At 39.6% G+C, this 15,023-nt stretch overlaps 1 protein-coding gene across 3 annotated transcripts in view; it reads left to right on the top strand.

Annotated features, from left to right (window-relative positions):
- ACACA (acetyl-CoA carboxylase alpha) overlaps positions 1–15,023 on the top strand; it is a 932,629-nt gene that overhangs the window by 419,132 nt on the left and 498,474 nt on the right. For all 3 annotated transcript variants that reach the window (XM_044288111.1, XM_044288112.1, XM_044288113.1), the window contains exon 32: positions 7,795–7,902. In XM_044288111.1, the coding sequence (XP_044144046.1) occupies positions 7,795–7,902 (108 nt within the window). The remainder of the gene's footprint in view (positions 1–7,794; positions 7,903–15,023) is intronic.

Here is a 15,023-nt window from a genome sequence, read left to right as displayed (position 1 = left end):
TTACACAGCCCAATATTCTGGCCGATTATCGGGAACAAACATTCCTACGAATGCCCGTTCCTGATGATCTGCCCATCTAAAGCTGCCGCAGATCACTCGATGAATGAGCGAAATGCCCATTTATCGGGTGAAACGATCAGAGGTGCAGACAAAGTCATTCCCGGGCAGCAGATTGTGCTAATAATTTTGTATTGGGGCTGGCGATATCAGCGACGGTTTGGAGGGAAGACTTCTCCCTACACCTTAGATAGTGTAAACGCGCCCTCACCTTCTGCTGAATCTGACATAAATCTAGCAGAGCACTTGACCGTTGTCTGTGGAAAGGAAGAAGGGCAGCTCCGGCTGTATTTAGGGAAGAGGATGGACACAAGGCAGTTTGTAGGGGGAAGGCAAAATACAATAAAAAAAAGTGTGTCCCCCAGATGTATTTTAATGACCTTTTGGGAGACATATTATGTTAGTGTTACAGAAACGACATTAAATATCAAAACTGACACAAACTAAGGAATCATTTTTAATTATTTATTTTTCTGTCAGTTAGCATATTTAACGAAAAGAGAAGCTATAGTGTGAAAAAAAACCTTTAAAAATAATAGCATTTTTCGTTAAAACTGAAAAAAGAGAAAAAAAAAGTTGAGCCCACCACGTGCTAAATCACAAAAATATGTCTGGTTATTAAAGGGATTCTGTCAGCAGATTGGCCATGATAAACTGTGGACCACACTATGTGTGGGCTGGGAAGAGCAGAACAAACCTTTTGTGGAGTTTTTATTATTAGGAGTGCTGAGAATATGAACTTTTATTCTTATAGAGTAGATTCTGCTCCTTAAAGGGAACCTGTCACCAGTTTTATGGTGTCCTAACTAAGGGCAACATAAATAAGAGACTGATTCGCTTAGCAAAATGCTGGGTCACTTTCTTTAATTGACCCAGTCAATCTGCCAACATCTTGTATTGAAAAGCTCCAGCTTTGAGTCATGAATATTCATGAGCTCCTGACTCTCCCCGCCCACCTGCTGCTGAATGACAGTTTGTTTCCATAGGAATCAGCAGCAGGTGGGCAGGGGAGTGGCTATAGCTCTGAATTAAATATACGCTGGACTCAATGACATCACGCCGGACTCGAATCAGCTTATTAGCATACGGCATGCGGCATCTTTGTGTGTATATTATGAGGTAACCCTCTGTCACACCAGTAAGTGAATACATCTAAGGTACTTTTTAGTAGTTAATGATTGTATATAATTAGTTAGATTATAATCAAATATCCACATGACAGGTTCTCTTTAAGTGCACATGAGGTGGAGCTTCACTGTGAAGTGCTCTCTTCTCTCTGCGCTAAGTTGCTTTACAGCCCTTCTCTTCTTTAAATGGCAGCTGCAGTAGTCGTCTTGTTGTTTAGTACAGGTGTCACTCAGAGCAAGGGCTTTAAAATTCAAACCTTATGCTGCATTTGCACGCAACAAACGAGCAGACAATTATCAGGAAAAAAGCGTTCCTTCCTAATTATTGCCTGCTTTTCATGGATGTGAAGAGCTGCATTTGCATGCAGCAATCTCCTCCACTGTATGAGGACAAGCAATGGCTACTGCACCTCCAGTACACTTGAGCAGAATAAAAGTACATATTCAAAATAAAAGTTGCCCAAAATATGTTATTTCTGCTCTCCTCAGCCACTATCTCATGCTTTCAACGGTTTAGTATAGCGAAAACCGCTGGCATTTTCCTTTTAAACCACGCCTACGTTTTCACCAAAAACTGCAAGTTATGCTGGGTCCTCATTGCTCAACAGTTCTGTGCCAGAAGAGCCCAATCATTCAACTGTCATATACATGTTTGCTGTCCTATTCCCAACATTTCTGCTGTACTGCTGTTTTCTGATGTCTCCAGAGCATTGGGCTTGTCCCTTAGATGTCAGTGTTTCAGTATTCACTAAGAAGACTGCTCTTCCCACATTGTCCTTCATGCATTGCATAGAAAATAGCCTGTTTCTGGATGCTTAGTTCTGTGTCATGTATGGATTGTGTAGCAGTAAGAGACATGACACAGAACTAAGTAGCTGGAAGAGCTCAGTTTACTTACATGAGCCAGTACAGTGCTGCATATATGTCTGATAGGAGAGTCAGGCTGCCTTTGACCAAATAGGAGCACACCTTAGCAGATAGACACCCCCTCCTCTTCACATCCTGTGCTCTGTTAACTGGGGAATGGAAAACTGAGGTGGACATGAAAAACATGAGAAGCATGAAAAGGGTGGACAGTAGATTTTGTGGGACATACCCAGTGCAGAAAGTTTACTTTTAAGTGGAATACACTGAAATTTGCAATATAAATGCATTGAACAGTTGCTAGATAACACATGCACTGTGATATTAGCACAATTTGTGTGAAAAGTTAGTGTCCATGTAAGTCCTTTAAGTCCTGTTTTTTGAGGAGTTCAATATTTAAGTCCTGGAAAACCCATGTATCAACTTTCACAGGCCAGATGAAGATGCTGCAGCTCTTGCCTGGGGCTGGTGCCTCTTCAAACAGCTGATTGGGATGCCAGGAGTCTGAGCCCGACAGATCCGACTTTGATGACCTAAAGTGCCTTGAAAAAAATGTCATACCCCTTTAACTTTACCACATATTTTCACATTACACCCAATGTATTTTATTGGTATTGTATGTGATAGACCAACACAATTTAGCAATTATGTGTGAAGCAAAAAGAAGATGATACATGGTTTTTAACATTTTAAATTAATAAAATAATGGAAAATGCATCATGAAAAACAAGGAACACACCAGACAGGTCAAGGATAAAGTTGTGAGAGACGTGTTATATGGGGTTAGGTTAAAAAAAAAAGATATCCCAAGCTCTGAATATCTCACAGAGCACTGTCCATCATCTGAAAATGGAAGGAGTATGGCACAACTGCAAACCTACCAAGACATTGCTGTTTACCTAAACTGACAGACCAGGCAAGGGGAGCACTAATTAGAATAGCAGCCAAGAGACTCATGGTCATTCTGGAGTAGCTGAAGAGATCCACAGCTCAAGTGGGGGAATCAGTCCACAGCACAACTGTTAGTTGTGTACTCCACAAATCTGGCCTTTAACCCCTTAGGGACGCATGACGTACCGGTATGGCATGTTTCCCGAGTCCTTAAGGACCCATGACGTACCGGTACGTCATGAGTTTAAAATGAGATTGCGGCTCTGCGGGGGTTAATCCGAACGGGATGCCGGCTGAAATCATTCAGCCGGCATCCTGTCAATTCAGACCTGCTGTTTCCTGAGCTTTCTGCCGATTCTGATCCCTGCGGGGATCAAACTTTAAAATGCCCCAAATAAAGTTTTATTAACCACCCCTGCACCCCTGAATAATTTATGTGCAGGGGGCGTGTTGCAGGCGGTGCGGGAGGTGGGCGGTGCGGCAGGCGGGATCGCGATCCCTCACCCGCCTCCCCTTGAATAATTGTTGGTGGCCAGTGGTATACCAGGATGTCAGCACATTGCTGACACCCTGGTATAAACGGCTGACATCGGTGATGCGATGTCAGCCGTTTAACCCTTTCCATACCGCAGTCCATATGGAAAAGGTTAACAGCTCAGGGAGCTCCCTCCCTCTCCCATCGGGGGGCTGCTGTGCCTTTGCAGCCCCCCGATGGAGAGGGAGAGAGCCCCGAGACAGCCCCGTCCTTACCCTTCCCTATCTGCGCAGTTGTGGCGACAACTGAGCAGACGGGGAAGGTTCCCATGGCAACAGGACACCTTCTCAGGCATCCTGATGTCCCTGGTGCTGAACAGATCTGTGCTAAAGGCATAGATCTGTTCAGACAAAGTGTAAGTAAAATACAGTACAGTACCCTATATAGTGTACTGTACTGTATTATACAGACATCAGACCCACTGGATCTTCAAGAACCAAGTGGGTCTGGGTCAAAAAATGTAAAAAAAAGTGAAAAAAGTTAAGATAAAAATAAAACACATTTATCACTGAAATAAAAATAAAATACACTACACATATTAGGTATCGCCGCGACCGTAACGACCTGATCTATAAAACGGTCATGTTACTTTCCCCACACGGTGAAGGCCATAAAAAAAAAAAAAAAACTATGAGAAAATTGAAATTTTGCCCATTTTACTTCCCAAAAAAGGTAATAAAAGTGATCAAAAAAGTTGCATGTATGCCAAAATAGTTCCAATCAAACCGTCATCTCATCCCACAAAAATCATACCCTCCCCAAGATAATCGCCCAAAAACTGAAAAAACTGTGGCTCTTAGACTATGGAAACACTAAAACATGATTTTTTTTTTGTTTCAAAAATGAAATCATTGTGTAAAACTTAAATAAATAAAAAAAGTATACATATTAGGTATCGACGCGTCCATATCGACTGGCTCTATAAAAATAACACATGACCTAACCCCTCAGGTGATCACCGTAAAAAAATAAAAATAAAAACATTTTAAAAAAAGCCATTTTTTGTCATCTTACGTCACAAAAAGTGTAATAGCAAGCGATCAAAAAGTCATATGCACCCCAAAATAGTGACAATCAAACTCTCATCTCATCCCGCAAAAAATGAGACCCTACTTAAGATAATCACCCCAAAAATGAAAAAACGATGGCTCTTAGACTATGAAGACACTAAAACATTTTTTTTGTTTTAAAAATGTAATCATTGTGTAAAACTTACATAAATAAATACAATTTTATACATATTAGGTATCGCCACATCCGTGACAACCTGCTCTATAAAATTGCCACATGATCTAACCTGTCAGATGAATGTTGTAAATAACAAAAAAAAAGTGCCAAAAAAGCTATTTCTTGTTACCTTGCCGCACAAAAAGTGTAATATAGAGCAACCAAAAATCATATGTACCCTAAACTAGTACCAAAAAAATGCCACCCTATCCCGTAGTTTCTAAAATGGGGTCACTTTTTTGGAGTTTCTACTCTAGAGGTGCATCAGGGGGGCTTCAAATGGGACATGGTGTAAAAAAACAGTCCAGCAAAATCTGCCTTCCAAAAACCGTATGGCATTCCTTTCCTTCTGCACCCTGCCGTGTGCCCGTACAGCAGTTTACAACCATATATGGGGTGTTTTTGTAAACTACAGAATCAGGGCCATAAAGAATGAGTTTTGTTTGGCTGTTAACCCTTGCTTTGTAACTGGAAAAAAAATATTAAAATGGAAAATCTGCCAAAAAAGTGAAATTTTGAAATTGTATCTCTATTTTCCATTAAATCTTGTGCAACACCTAAAGGGTTAACAAAGTTTGTAAATCAGTTTTGAATACCTTGAGGGGTGTAGTTTCTTAGATGGGGTCACTTTTATGGAGTTTCTACTCTAGGGGTGCATCAGGGGGGCTTCAAATGGGACATGGTGTCAAAAAGCCAGTCCAGCAAAATCTGGCTTCCAAAAACCATACGGCGCACCTTTCCCTCTACGCCCTACTGTGTGCCCGTACAGTAGTTTACGGCCACATATGGGGTGTTTCTGTAAACGACAGAGTCAGGGCAATAAAGTTAGTCTTGTTTGGCTGTTAACCCTTGCTTTGTTAGTGGAAAAAATGGGTAAAATGGAAAATTAGGCAAAAAAATGAAATTCTCAAATTTCATCCCCATTTGCCAATAACTCTTGTGCAACACCTAAAGGGTTATCGAAGTTTGTAAAATCAGTTTTGAATACCTTGAGGGGTGTAGTTTATAGAATGGGGTCATTTTTGGGCGGTTTCTATCATGTAAGCCTCACAAAGTGAATTCAGACCTGTAGTGGTCCCTAAAAATTGGGTTTTTATAAATTTCTGAAAACATTCAAGATTTGCTTCTAAACTTCTAAGCCTTGTAACATCCCCAAAAAATAAAATATTATTTCCAAAATAATTCAAACATGAAGTAGACATATGGGGAATGTAAAGGCATCACAATTTTTGCGGGTATTACTATGTATTACAGAAGTAGAGAAACTGAAACTTAGAAATTTGCTAATTTTTCCAAATTTTTGGTAAATTAGGTATTTTTTTATGCAAAAAGTATATATATTTTTACTTCATTTTACCAGTGTCATGAAGTACAATATGTGACGAAAAAACAATCTCAGAATGGCCTGGATAAGTCAAAGTGTTTTAAAGTTATCAGCACTTAAAGGTCAGATTTGCAAAACATGGCCAAGTCCTTAAGGTGAAATAGGGCTGAGTCCTTAAGGGGTTAAGGAACAGTGGCAAGAAGAAAAAAACTTTGAAAGCAAGCCATTTGCAGTTTGCCACAAACCATGTAGGAGACACGGCAAACATTCCTACTGCCCACCATCATTTCACATTTCTGCCCCTCATGATTCATATCCATTTCTTGCCCCCCCCCCCCCATCATTTCACATTTCTGCCCCTCATGATTAATGTCCATTTCTTGCCCCCCCATGTGCCAATATCATAGTGCCATCCTCTCCCCCTGCCCCCTAATGTGCCAGTATCAAGTGTCTCTCTCCTTCCCCCTCCATGTGCCAGTATCATGGCACTAATATAAAAAAAAAACTTTTATACTTGCCTCCATGTCAGCGATGCGATGCAGGCCTCTTCCTCTTGCTGTGTTCCCACCAGCCTCTAGTGTTGAAGATTTGGTAATCGTGTTCTTATTTAGCCTGTCTTTCAGAAAAGTTTATGATGGAATTCGAACCCATGACCTTCTGTATCAGAGGCAAAGCATTTACCCACACAGCTATGAGAGCTGTCTAGACAGTTAGTTAAAAAAATATAAAAAATAATATAAGACTTCTACTGTAGATAACTTTGATACCTAGTATACAAATATACACATGACAGTTGCCCCAACATGCCCAGCCTGCTACATCCATACACAGTGTGCTGGGGCAGCTGTCATGTGTATATACACTAGGTATCAAAGTTACCTACAGTAGAAGTCTTATTGTTTTTCTTTTTTTTAAGTAAATGGTAATACAGCTCTAATAGCCTCTGATGTGACATGCTAAATGAGATTTAAATACACCAGGGTCTCGTAGCTCAGAGTGTGTGTTGCTGCGGCTGCTGCCTCAGCCTGTCAGCTCTGCAGGGATAGACGGGTCCGGGTGCCGGGCCCCTTCTCAGCCCGGGCCTGAAGCAGCCACTTCCCCAGTAGTTACGCCACTGCTCTTCATCCAATCTGACTGAGCTTGAGTTATTTTGCAAAGAAAAATTGGCATGCAATTCAGCCTCTATATTTGCAAAGCTGGTAGAGACATACCCCAAAAGACTTGCAGCTGTAATTGCAGCAAAAGGTGATCCTCTGAATACTTTTTCAATGCACTGTAAGTTCTTGAAATCCCCAATAGGGGCTATTCACATAAGAGTATACCAGATTATTCATCCATATTCCTTGCAAGTTTCATGGACAGAACATGGGTTTAACTGACCTGAACTTGAAGTATCAGAAATTCCTATGGTGCCGTGAATTCAGGTATTTTAAACCCACAGTTAGGGCATCACACATGCAAGTAAAGCCTATGGATAAGTCCAGAATATGCGGTTGTAAAATTCTTAATTTGCATATCGGTGACAAGAAAGAGCAGAGAATTCTTGCTCCTCTTGCATGGTTACACAAATGTCATTCATTTTTGTATTCAGAAGTATCTTTGATTTGTGTGATGTCATAAACTGCCTGATATTTTGAAATCTGCTTTGCATATTCCTTTGTTTCAAGATGAGCACTTTGCTTTATAATTTATATGTAATATTGTATTTTTCTACTGTTACAAGAAATTCAAACTTTGCAAATTAAATGGTGTTCAACTATCTCTTGTAGAGTGTCAGAGATGAGCCCATCCACATCCTAAACATTGCCATCAAAACCGACTGTGATATTGATGATGATAGTTTGGCTGCCATGTTCCGAGACTTTACGCAAAACAAAGTAAGCAATTTCCAAACTTACTTTCTGCATTTAACTATAAATTTACTGCTTCTGTATACAATGGTGCTTGCTGTATGTCGCATGCATTTTGTAGAACACAGAATCCATACACTCTTGTATGGCTACAGTGTACAGATTCTGTATGAACTGCAGTGAGAGGCGGTATAGAAAGGTTGGGGTGCGGTTTTGCTTCAAAAATAAACTTCATATGTAAACTATATTACAGTAATTATCTTTAGGCCATTTAAAAGTAAAAAAAAAAAAAAAAAAGTGTAAACCTTTATATACAGTACACGTTAAAGGGCATGTCAGCAGATTTGTTCCCATGAAACTGGCTGACGTGTTGCTTGTGCGCTTGGTGGGGTGTTGCCATTAGACCTAGAGGCTCTGCTCTCTGCAACTACCGCGCACTCTGTATTTTGACAGGGCCAGGTGTGATGACATATTCACTACCTGACCCTGTCAATCATAGTAAAGAAGGCGCAGCATTTGGCGTATAGAGCTGAGCTCTAGGTGTAACGGCAACACCTCCATTGCTCCTAGAGGCTCATTTGCATATATGAAAACATCATTTTTATCAGCTGTTCGGGCACATGTGAACATAGGACCAACACAGTTGCCTTCAGCTTCCAAGCTCGCATGCAACAGATCAGCCAGTTTCATAGAAACAAATCTGCTGACACATGCCCTTTAATGGCAAATCATTTTAGATGGTACCTTGCTATTAAAGTTGTGGCTTTAATTCTTTTAGCATTACAGGGAACTGGCAACCTCTGTTACCATACAATTGTTACATGCAATGTAACCCTAGTTTACCAGTTTGTTTGTTCTTTTGTTTGTTGGTTTTTTAACACCTTTTCCACCATGATGTACCTGTACATTATGGACGAGGTGCATTTAAGGGGTTGCCACGTGCTGACTACTTGTGACCAATGTGTATGTAAGACAACTATGTGGCACTTACTAATATAGCCTTTGTCATTATTATTTGCTGTTTGCTATATTTCATATGCTATGTCCACTTCTTAGGCAAATCTTTTGTGCTGTCCACACAAAGGTCCTGTCCATAAGATGGCCAAACACACAATTCAAACTCCTCCATTCAAACACACTGCACCTACACTAAACTCTCAATAGTGCAAGGGCAAATGCAGTGTATTTAAAGGGTTTCTGTTATGAGAAAAATCGTTATGTAGCTGACTGACATTAGCGATGTGCTAATGTCAGCAGTACATAACTGTATGACTTATATCTCCCTATAACTCCTTGTCTGCCGCTGTTCCCTTAAAATAAAGACTTTTTTAATGTGTGACAATAAGAAGAATCGTAGCATGTGGACCAGTCTGGAAAAATCTGAGGCCTGTCAAAGACCCTTGAAGGCCAAAGACTGCAAATTAGTAAGAGCAGGCAATTGGCAGTGAGGGGGTGCTCCTCTTTTAAGTATAAGGACAAAAAATACTCCATACAACAAGGCCATCACCTTACATCAGAGGTGCCTCCAACAGAAAAAAAAGATGCAGGCCTAAAAAAGATTTAGTGTTTGTTTAAAAAGAGGGATTCCTAAGGATAAACGCTATCATTGCAAAACATATCCCTCCCCTCCAAACCTGGCCTTTATATGTAGTATTGTTTTAAAACCTATCAATTCTCTTTAGATGGTTAATTTTGTTACGTGTAGTTTAGAATAACTTCAGTTATTCATTTAGAATTGTGCCCCATTATATTTGTTTAAACGGCATATACCATACATACGGTAGCTGCTGGAGGCAATAATAGTGATCGTCAATAATGCCAATCAGGTACATTTAACCTCCTTAATTGCAACCACGGCATCCAAGAAGGCTTTACCTGGGAGCGCTTTGCTCCCGGTGCCAAATGGCTCTGCTTTGGCAACCTTGTGCCCTCTAAATGAGGCCTGCCACACAATGTTCCTATAGGAACACAATGAAACTCCTATAGGCTTCAGTGGTAAGTCATTGCAGTCTATGGGAGAAACGATCAGACAATAGCATAGTCTAGTCCCCCAGGTGGACTTAAAATAACATAATGCAAACAAAAACAAAATGGCTAATTCATGTTTTTTTGTCACTTTACCTCCTATAAAATTTGAATTAAAAGTGGTCAAAAAGTTGGCCAGACTCCAAAATGGTATTGTAAAAAACTGCAGATTGGCCCACAAAAAAATTAGCCCTCACACAGCTCCATTAGATATAACTAATAATAATAAAGATGCAATATTAAATGGTACTATTATAAAGTGCAACTTGTCCTGCAAACAAACCCTCATACAGCTATGTTAGGGCTCATGCACTTTTTTTTGCGTTCCGTATATGGAACCTTTCATTTCAATGGGTCCGCAAAAGATGTGGCTAGCATTCTGTGTGTTGTCCGCATCCGTTTGCTCCGTTCCGTGGCCCCGCATAAATTCATCTAGAGGTGTAATGGGAATTTTTTGTTTGGTTTAATTATTTTGTGTTCAATTCATCCAGGACAAATATGAATATTTAGTTTAGTTTAGGCTTCGTTCAGATCTCCGCAAATGCCTTACTTTGCTTACTCTGGACGGTGCTGCCACTCACTATATGCTTGCTGGTCGTCTTCTGGCCCGCATTGCACTGTGACCTAATGTCTTACAGTTCCAGGTCATAGTGCACTTCATCCTGATGCTGTACGCAGTCAGGACACAGTGCAGAGCAGAGCCCAGAAGATCAGGGAGGGAGAGCAGACTCAGCACAGCGCTTCCTTCACTGCTTTCCCAACCTCCTGCAAAATCTTCCCCCACAAAATCTATATAGCCTTCTTTCCCTTCTGAGCCCCAACATGTTGCCCCTTCAGCATTTTATCATCACATATTTGGTATTTCTATATTCAGGAGACATTGCGTAACAAATTTTGAGATATGTTTTATCCAATTGTCCCTTGTGCAAATGAAAAATTATAAGCCAATGCAACATTTTGTTGGAAAAAACGTGTTTTTAGTTGAACTGCCCAGTGTTAATAATTTGTATGTAATAACTGTGGGGTCTTCTATAAATTTGAGGAGTATGCTAATTGTGGTTTCCAAAATGGGGGTCACTTTTTGAGGGTTTCCATTATTAGGGTTACCTCAGCTTCTCTTCAAATTACATTGTGCCCGAAAGACAATTTCAGCAAAATCTGGCCTTCAAAAGCCATATCGCACTCCCTCCCTTGTGAACCCTGCAGTGTGCCAACACAGTAGTTCACGACCACAAATGGGGTTTTGCCATATTTAGAAGAAAATGAGTAACAACTTGTGTGTTTTTTTTTCACCCTTTGTGAAAATTTGGGACTAAAGCAAAATTTTATTTGAAGAAATATAATTTTTCATGTTCACAACCAAGTGTTTTTAAATTCTATGAAATACCTGTAAGGGCGAAATGCCCCCTCTACCCCTTGAAAACTTCCTTGAAAGTGACACAACAACCCAAAAACCATTCCAGCAAAATCTTTCCTCCTAAAACCATAAGGCTGCCCTTCCATTCTGAGCCCTGCAGTGTGCCCATGCAAAAGTTTATAACCACATAAGGGGAGTTTTTGTGAGCTGCAGACTCGGGTTAATAAATATTAAGGGTTGTTTTGCTGTTAAGTGTTAGCCCTTGCTGTGTTAAAGGACAAAATTGATTAAAATGGAAAACTTGCTTTAAAAAATGAATTTTTAAATTTCACTTTCATTTCGTTTTTATTTCTGTGGAACACTTAAAGGATAAGCAAAGTTTTTTACACCAATATTGAATAATTTGTGTAGTTATTAAAATGGGGTCATTTATGGGTAGTTTCTAGTATGTAAGCAACTCAAAGTATTTTCATACTTGAATTGGTCCTTAATTAAAATTTTGGAAAAATGGAGAAAATTTCTAAATTTTCTAAACAATTCAGGATTTTTTTTTTATAATTAAAGTTAAAGCATATCGACCCACATTTACCACAAACATGAAGTACGATGTGGCATGAAAAAAGTCTCAAAATCGCTTGTCTAAGTAAAAACTTTCTAAACTTATTACTACAAGTGACACATCAGCTCTGCAAAATTAGGCTGTGTTCTGAAGGCAAAAACTGGATGGGTCCTGAAGGTGTTAAATTTGTAGGGACAATCATATATTCAGGAAATATTACACTTTTACTAGAAAACTACAAAAAAAGTTTTTTTTTCCAAGTGTTTTATAGTGATGACCTATTCTCAGGTCTCGATATCTGATCGGTCTGACTCCCGACACACCCTGGCACTCCAGTGAGCGTCACGGCTCACTTGCAGCTTTCTAAGCATAGTGCTGTCCATTGGATGGAGACTGTGCTTGGTATTTCAGCTCTGCCCCATTCACTTGAATTTTGAAAAGCTGCACCTAGAATGGAGTCTGTTCAGCTTCTGTACGGACGCTGCATGCAGAACTTATTTTTGTCTGGTCTTTTTTTTTTTTTTTTTTTTACTGAATCTGCGATTTATTGTTATTTGTCCCATTAATTGCATCATGTGGCTACTCATGATTGCATATAGAAAAGACTAGATTGTTGCTCATTGATTTTAAAATCTGTGAACAGACTCATTTCCATTTCCCACTGGGAGGAAAAAAAAAGCTCTAGTTCTTTTTCTGCTTCTATTTGTTTAAAAAAAAAGAAAAGAAAAAAAAAAGCTAGTTTTGATTTTCATGTATATCAAGCCTCAGGCAGTAGGAGGGAAGAAAACATTTAAACATCTACTAGAATAATCCCAATTGTCCAAATAATATCTCATCCCCAGCATGTTTATAGAAATTAGGATCATATACTTGTAAATGACTTGCAGAGGAGATGGAAGCAGTCAGCGTTAATGGAGTTTCTCCAGGTGCTGCTGCCTAATCGCCTGCTTATAACTGTAGACTGACTGAGAAACCCACATTATCACAATGTAATCAGAATCCTGTTGCTATGCTGTCATTATATGCCACTTGTGGAATTTTAAAAGCAATAACAATTTTGATGTTAAAACTCCTAGTATTAGAGTTATTTTCTCTCCCGGACAGTAATATTATTGCAAATGCTTGCAGTATGATTTTTTTTTTTTTCTTAATTGCAATCCTCCTTTTCTGAATGCTGAGTGAATTGAGCAGTTAGTTCTTGTGATTTTCAGAGCCACGAAATACAATAAGTGGAGAGATGATGGTGATTTTTTTGTACAGCTCTCTTCTGTGTGCTTTATGGACAAACCCTAGAGATATTGCTGTCCGGTTTTAGAGATGTACATCTAGTTTGAGATTATGGAGAGATTTATAAAACTGTCTAAATGAAAGCTGCCAGCGGATTGGTGCAGATTTGTGAAAACTTGCCCATAGCAACCAATGTGTACATATGAAACACCAAGCGTCACCTGGGACCCCCACCTGTCAGCTGTTTAAGAAACCACTGGCGCTCACAGTAGTGCCACACTACTGTGCTTACCAAGCACAGAGAGGTATATTGTACAGTGGCTGTGTGCTTGGTATTGCTGCTTAGCCTCATTCACTTCTGTGGGGCCGGAGCGCTCATAAGAGTGCTGGTGCCTTCTCAATGAGCTGATTGGCAGGGGTCCTGGGTGTTGGACCCCCACCGTTCAGTATTAGTATTAAAATCTCAGAAAACCTCTTTAATGCTCAGTTTCTCAAAGTACCTAAGCTAAGTATCCCTAAGGCCCAGAGATTTTAATAAAGTACCCCAAAAATTACAATCAAAACTATTGGCATAATTGCTCCACCGACAGTGTATTTTATTATGCTTTCACTTTATTGATACCATATTGGAATGCATATTCCTTTTCAATCACGTTTTATTTTTTATTTTTATTTTTGTTTTCAATCACGCCATTTGCCGTACAGAATAAATATGCTTTTATTTTAACAGTATGTGCATTCTGTGTGCAACACTGACTTATATGTATTTTTATAGGTTTTTTTGTTATTAATATAGGGAAAGGGGCTGACTTAAATTTTTATACACTTTAAATTATTTTTTATAGTTTAAAAAAAATGATATTCAATCTTTTTTCATTTTAAGTCCCCTTAGGGGACTTTATCTTGTGATCGTCTAATTACATCTCCCATAGACTGCAATGATTTACCATTGCAGTCTATGGGAGATTTACTGTGTTCCTATAGAATCCTGCCACAGGCAGGCCTCCATTGGATATCACTGTGGCAAGCCTCAAAATCTTCCAAAGGCCCAACCTGCTATAGTAATCTCGGCACAATGATCCTTTTAGGCCCCCTGAAACACAGAGCTCCAGGGAAAATATTCCTTAGATGTTGTGGTCGCAATTGACGGTAACATGTGAGGGGTTAATTGTCTGTGATCAGCGTTCTTGTAGATAGCAGACAATGCCTCTGGGTGTCTGCTGTATAAATCAGTAGGCATCCAGTAGCTATTTCCCCTGTTTAGCTTCTGAGCGAGCGCCATGTTTAAAGTCCTGACTTCCACTGTACATTGTTGTTTTAATAATAAACTTTGTTTATAAGGGAGCAACAATGAGTCCACCCTTTTTACAGTGGCCATGTAAAAATCCAGGACAAGCCCCCCTCGTTTTTTTTCCAGAGATGAAGCTATATTCAGATAATCAGGCCCAGAAAGACCAAGTATTATAGCTCTCAACTCAATTATCAGTCCCAGAGACTCCATCTTATAACCCTCTCCAGCCTTTCTCTTTGCCTTTTCTTTTCACTTCCTCTTCGCTCTCCTTTTACAGTCATTCTTTACTCAAACCATATTTACCTATTGACTAACATGTAGAGGACATCTGTAATTGCATAGTACAGAATTTTAAAACTAAATATAGTTACATAGTTTTTAAGGTCGCAAAAAGACAAAAGTTCATAAAGTCCTGTAATCCTGCTATATTGAACCACATAACAAATTCCTAGATCCATATCCATCTTCCTTTTAAAAAGGGGTTGGACCAAAGGGAAAGAAGATTTATATATATATTGTCATAAGCCTCAGTTGTTATTTTGAATTAACCTGTTCTGGTTAGTGAGAAAAAAAAACTTAAAACAATTTTTGTTGCATCACCATAAATCAGGTGTCACTAGACCCGCCAGGGGTGCTGCAGCTTGCCCCCCCCTTGCGTACGCTGATTGTGGCCAGCACTCTTAGCGTCC

Source organism: Bufo gargarizans, chromosome 3 (genome assembly GCF_014858855.1).
Source record: "Bufo gargarizans isolate SCDJY-AF-19 chromosome 3, ASM1485885v1, whole genome shotgun sequence".
In the NCBI taxonomy this organism is placed as follows: Eukaryota; Metazoa; Chordata; class Amphibia; order Anura; family Bufonidae; genus Bufo; species Bufo gargarizans.
The sequence above is the reverse complement of the archived record's forward strand: the minus strand, read 5'-3'. Positions and strand labels throughout refer to the sequence as shown.